Consider the following 4311-nt stretch of genomic DNA (forward strand, 5'->3'; position numbering starts at 1 on the left):
TTTCTTTTTTAAATATTCACAATATTTTGCAAGTTAAAATTTGTTTATTTTTTATAAAATTGTGGATCATGCTTAAAACACAATCATATAAACCATGGTTTCAAGCTTTATACAAAATTAAGGAAAATTCCACGAATTTGTATCTAAATTTTCAACTTTTTAATCAGATTATATATAGCCCATTAAATTTTAGTATATTAATGTGCAAAAAATAAGTGGTTAAAAAATCGCGTTAATTTTTAATAATTTTTTTTGACGGTTCTGCGCATTTTCCGACATACAAAGGAGTGAAACTTTTTTATATTGAGCAAAATGCGTAGAACCATCAGATAAAACATGAATAAAAATCAACGCGATCATTTAGTCACTTAATTTTTACACATTGTTATACTAAAATTGAACGCGCCATAATCTGATTAAAAAGTTGAAAATTTTGATGAAAATTCGTGAAATTTTTCTTAATTTTGTATAAAGCTTGAGACCTTGGTTTATATGATTTTGTTTTAAGCATGATTCACAATCTTGTAAAAAAATAACCAACAAATTTTAACTAGGAAAATTTTTTGAATATTTAAAAAAGAAATGGTGTACGTAGACTTTTGCTGTTAAGTGTACATATTCTTTTGCCAAAAAATTAATAATAAAAAATATCTCTGTATCACTGTGAATTTCTTTAGTTTCTAAGTAAATAATGAATTCGTTTTTATTTACATGTATACTAATTTAAAAATATTTTTTAAAATAAAGTAGTTACTTATTTTATAATAATGCAGCAGCTATCTCTCTTCTGCGGGTGTAACACCGGAATTTTCACTAACTGGTTCCGATGGTACAACGGCGTCAATAAAAATCTCAGATTCGTCTGGATCACACATTTTAAATATTTTACAGATATTGTGCAAAGCCCAGCATATGTTTATAATCGTGGTCACTTTCGTAGGTGTGTAACGCAATTTGCGCTCACTGAGGAGACAGCGAAAACGAGCCTTCAACACTCCAATCGTCCGTTCAACAACGTTTCTTGCCTTCGCATGTTTCTTATTATATAATGACTGTCTACTCCCTGATTCCGCGTTTCGAAAAGGTGTTAACAGGTAGGGCCGTAGTGGGTATCCGGAATCACCTAAACGAAATTACAAATGCAAATACTTGTACAATGTACATGTATGTATAATTACAGTATACAAAGGAGGATTTGTACGCACATAAATAAATAGAGTTTTGATCTCCGTTTTCATACTGACTTTGTAAAAATGCATTTAATGAACTGTTGTTCCACACAAAAGAATCGTGGGTAGATCCTGCATATCTGGCATCAACACTTCGGATGTTCATGTCATAATCGCAAGCCTGCAATACATTAATATGTTAACAAACACTAATGGTAATAATATAATTTAGTTACAACTTACAATCATGGCATTTATGCTGAAAAAGCCTTTCCTGTTTAAATATAGGTGTTTGTCATTGTGAGGAGCAATAATTCCAACATGTGTTCCATCCACACAGCCAATCACGTTGGGCATTCCAGACCTTGAATAGAATTTGCTTCGTATCTGTTGCTTTTCTTCTTCGGTCATATCTGCCTTGATCCATCGGCTGCAAAGTTCAGATTCCAAAATTGGAAAAACCTCCCTCAGAACTACCGAAACAGAGGATTGGGCTAGGCCCAATTGAAATTCATTTCCTATGGCCTCCTGGTAACTCGCATGTGCAAAAAACCTTAAAGCGCAGCACAATTTCAGGATTGGTGGTATGGATGTTGAAATACGACCTTCCAGTTTGTCCTTTATGTTACCAAGCACGTACATAAACGCCTCTTTGCTCAGCCGAAAGTTAGATATAAATCTGATTTAAAATTTAGTTAACACATAGATGTTTCATTTATTCATATTGAGCAATTGTTAAGTTTTATTGCAAACTCTTGGTTTATAGACTTGCATTCTTACAATAACAAAAAATATTTCGCTAAATACTTACATTGAAGACGGCATATCTGTAGGATTAGAGTTATCTCTAATAACCCGACGTTGTCGTAGTAAATTAACCGTCGTCTGCTCCCTGTAATCATCCTCGAAATACAAATCAACGGAATTAAGCATTTAAAAATTTTGAATTTATTTATTTTTCTTTAGTACCGATATTTCTTGTTTACAAAAACTTTGCGTTGAAATGTCAAAGTTGTCAAATTTGGATTAACGCATTTGTCAAATACACTTTTTTTTGGTATGGCAACAGCGAATTCAAGCGAATGTGTTCATTCGCCACTCATAATACCAATGCCCACAATTTTCGCCTGAGCATTCGCTTCGCCAAACACATTCGCTTCGCAACTCATCATACCACTCTAAGTTATTGGCAAAAAATTGTCATCATTCACACAGACTGATTTTAGAGCTTTATTAACCATATTTTTGCTAGCACCAATCTAAATTCTTAAAAAGCGGATTTTCGGGCGACGCTAATGTATATACAGCCAAATATAGGTAATAGTTTCAGTACCTCTTGGAAGACGCCGCTCCCCCTTCTTAAATATCCCCAAATTTCTCTAAGAGTATGCGATTGATTTCGTATATCTCTATACTACTATATGCTCGAGTACTCAACTATGAACACTTCCAGAGATGTGCAGTATGAAAAATTCGGTTTATTTGAGTAGAGTCGAGTACTTGCCTATAATGAACACATCCAGAAATATGCAGTATGAAAAACTCGATTTGTATGAGAGGTGCCACGGCCCTTTTCTAATAACATCAATTTTTCCATGAGTATGCGATTAATTTCGTATGGGAGGTGCCACGCCCCTTTTCCAATACCTCCAATGTTCTCCAAGAGTATGTGATTGACTTCGTATATATCCCTACCAAGCCCCAATACTCTACCATGAACACTTCCAGAGATATGCAGTATGAAAAATCTGGTTTTTATAGGAGATGCCACGCCTTCTTCACTTAGCGTTATGAAATACACTTTACGACCTATTCCCCGCGCCCATTTTCGAAATTGATTGTATATATCTCCATACCAGTATCCTACCATGAACGATTCCAGAGATATGCGCCATGAAAAATTCGGTTTTCCAATAACATCCATTTTCCCCATGAGTATGCGATTGATTTCATATATTTCCAAATATACACAAAAAAGAAGTTAACCACAAACACCGTGATATGAGGTTTTATTCGAATGGTGGCAACCCTGTGCAATTTTTTTCTGTTTCAAGTGTTTTCTTACATTCGTAGTGGAATAGCATTATTGCGGCTTATTTAATTTAAATATTTTTTTGATAATTCTGGTATCTGGCAACACCAGTTTTTTTTTAATTTTTTCTGTACAAACCTTCTACAGACAGAGAGAAACAAAATGAAATAAAAATTAAACAAATCCGTTGAGCCGTCCTTGAGTTATGCGATAACAAACGAACAGCTATTCATTTTTATTTGTACAGATTTTTTTCGAGGGGTGGCAACCCTATTCAAATTTTTTCTTTTATTAAATTTGTTTATGCATTCTCAGTAATGTATATTATGGCGGCTTATGTAAATTTAATTTGTGTTCTTGATATTTGAAATATGTGGCAACACCAGTTTCCAATTTTTTCTTTACGTTCATTTTACAGACAGAAAGACACAAAATGAAATAAAACCGAAGCAAATCCCTTCAGCCGTTCTTGAGTTATGCGATAACACACGAAATCAGTCCATTTTTACATATATATGTATATTTTTCGAATGGTGGCAACCCTACCGAAATATTTTTCTGAATTAATTGTTTGTATATGTATACATTCTCAGTGAAATAGCATTAATGCGGCTCATTTATAATTAATTTTTTTTCTGATATTGCAGATATCTGGCAAAATCATTTTTCCAATTTTCTCCTTACAAGCCTTCTACAGACATAAAGACACAAAATGAAAAAAAAACGAAGCAAATCCATTGAGCCGTTCTTGAGCGATGCAGTGAAATAGCATTATTCCGGCTTATTTAAAATAAATTTTATTCTGATATTGCAGATATCTGGCAACACCATTTTTCCATTTTTCTCTTTACAAACCTTCTAGGGACAGAAAGACACAAAATGAAATAAAAACGAAGCAAGTCCGTTGAGCCGTTCTTGAGTGATGCGATAACACACGAAAGCAATCCGTTTTTATATATAAGGACTAGCAGACCCGGCGAACTTCGTCCCGCCCAAAATTAATTTGTTTTACTGAAATATTTTGGTCCAACATTTTCATCAACAATTCGCGTTCAGGATTTCCAGTGATACATTTATCTGCTAGTATTACGGTTTGGTGGTTGTTAGAAG

The 4311-nt window shown here is 33.8% G+C and overlaps 1 protein-coding gene across 1 annotated transcript; it reads right to left on the bottom strand.

Moving 5' to 3' along the window:
- Positions 1 to 776: 776 nt before the first annotated feature.
- On the bottom strand, positions 777 to 1945 carry LOC108365926 (putative nuclease HARBI1). Its single transcript, XM_017620148.1, has 3 exons — positions 1413 to 1945; positions 1206 to 1350; positions 777 to 1123 (listed from the first exon to the last, which is right to left on the bottom strand). Exons 1-3 carry the CDS (start codon positions 1809 to 1811, stop codon positions 777 to 779), a joined length of 891 nt encoding a protein of 296 aa, XP_017475637.1. The 5' UTR covers positions 1812 to 1945.
- Positions 1946 to 4311: the final 2366 nt, after the last annotated feature.

This window comes from Rhagoletis zephyria, unplaced genomic scaffold (assembly GCF_001687245.7).
Source record: "Rhagoletis zephyria isolate East Lansing unplaced genomic scaffold, Rhagoletis_zephyria_1.1 Rzeph_scaffold_02062, whole genome shotgun sequence".
Classification (NCBI taxonomy): domain Eukaryota; kingdom Metazoa; phylum Arthropoda; class Insecta; order Diptera; family Tephritidae; genus Rhagoletis; species Rhagoletis zephyria.

Excerpts from the sequence above, each read along its gene's own strand:
- LOC108365926 (XM_017620148.1), bottom strand. The coding sequence starts at position 1,811 with ATGTACGTGCTTGGTAACATAAAGGACAAACTGGAAGGTCGTATTTCA. Across the intron at positions 1,351-1,412 it reads TCAGCATAAATGCCATGATT|GCTTGCGATTATGACATGAA; the intron begins GTAAGTTGTAAC and ends AATGTATTGCAG. Across the intron at positions 1,124-1,205 it reads TCAAAACTCTATTTATTTAT|GTGATTCCGGATACCCACTA; the intron begins GTGCGTACAAAT and ends AATTTCGTTTAG.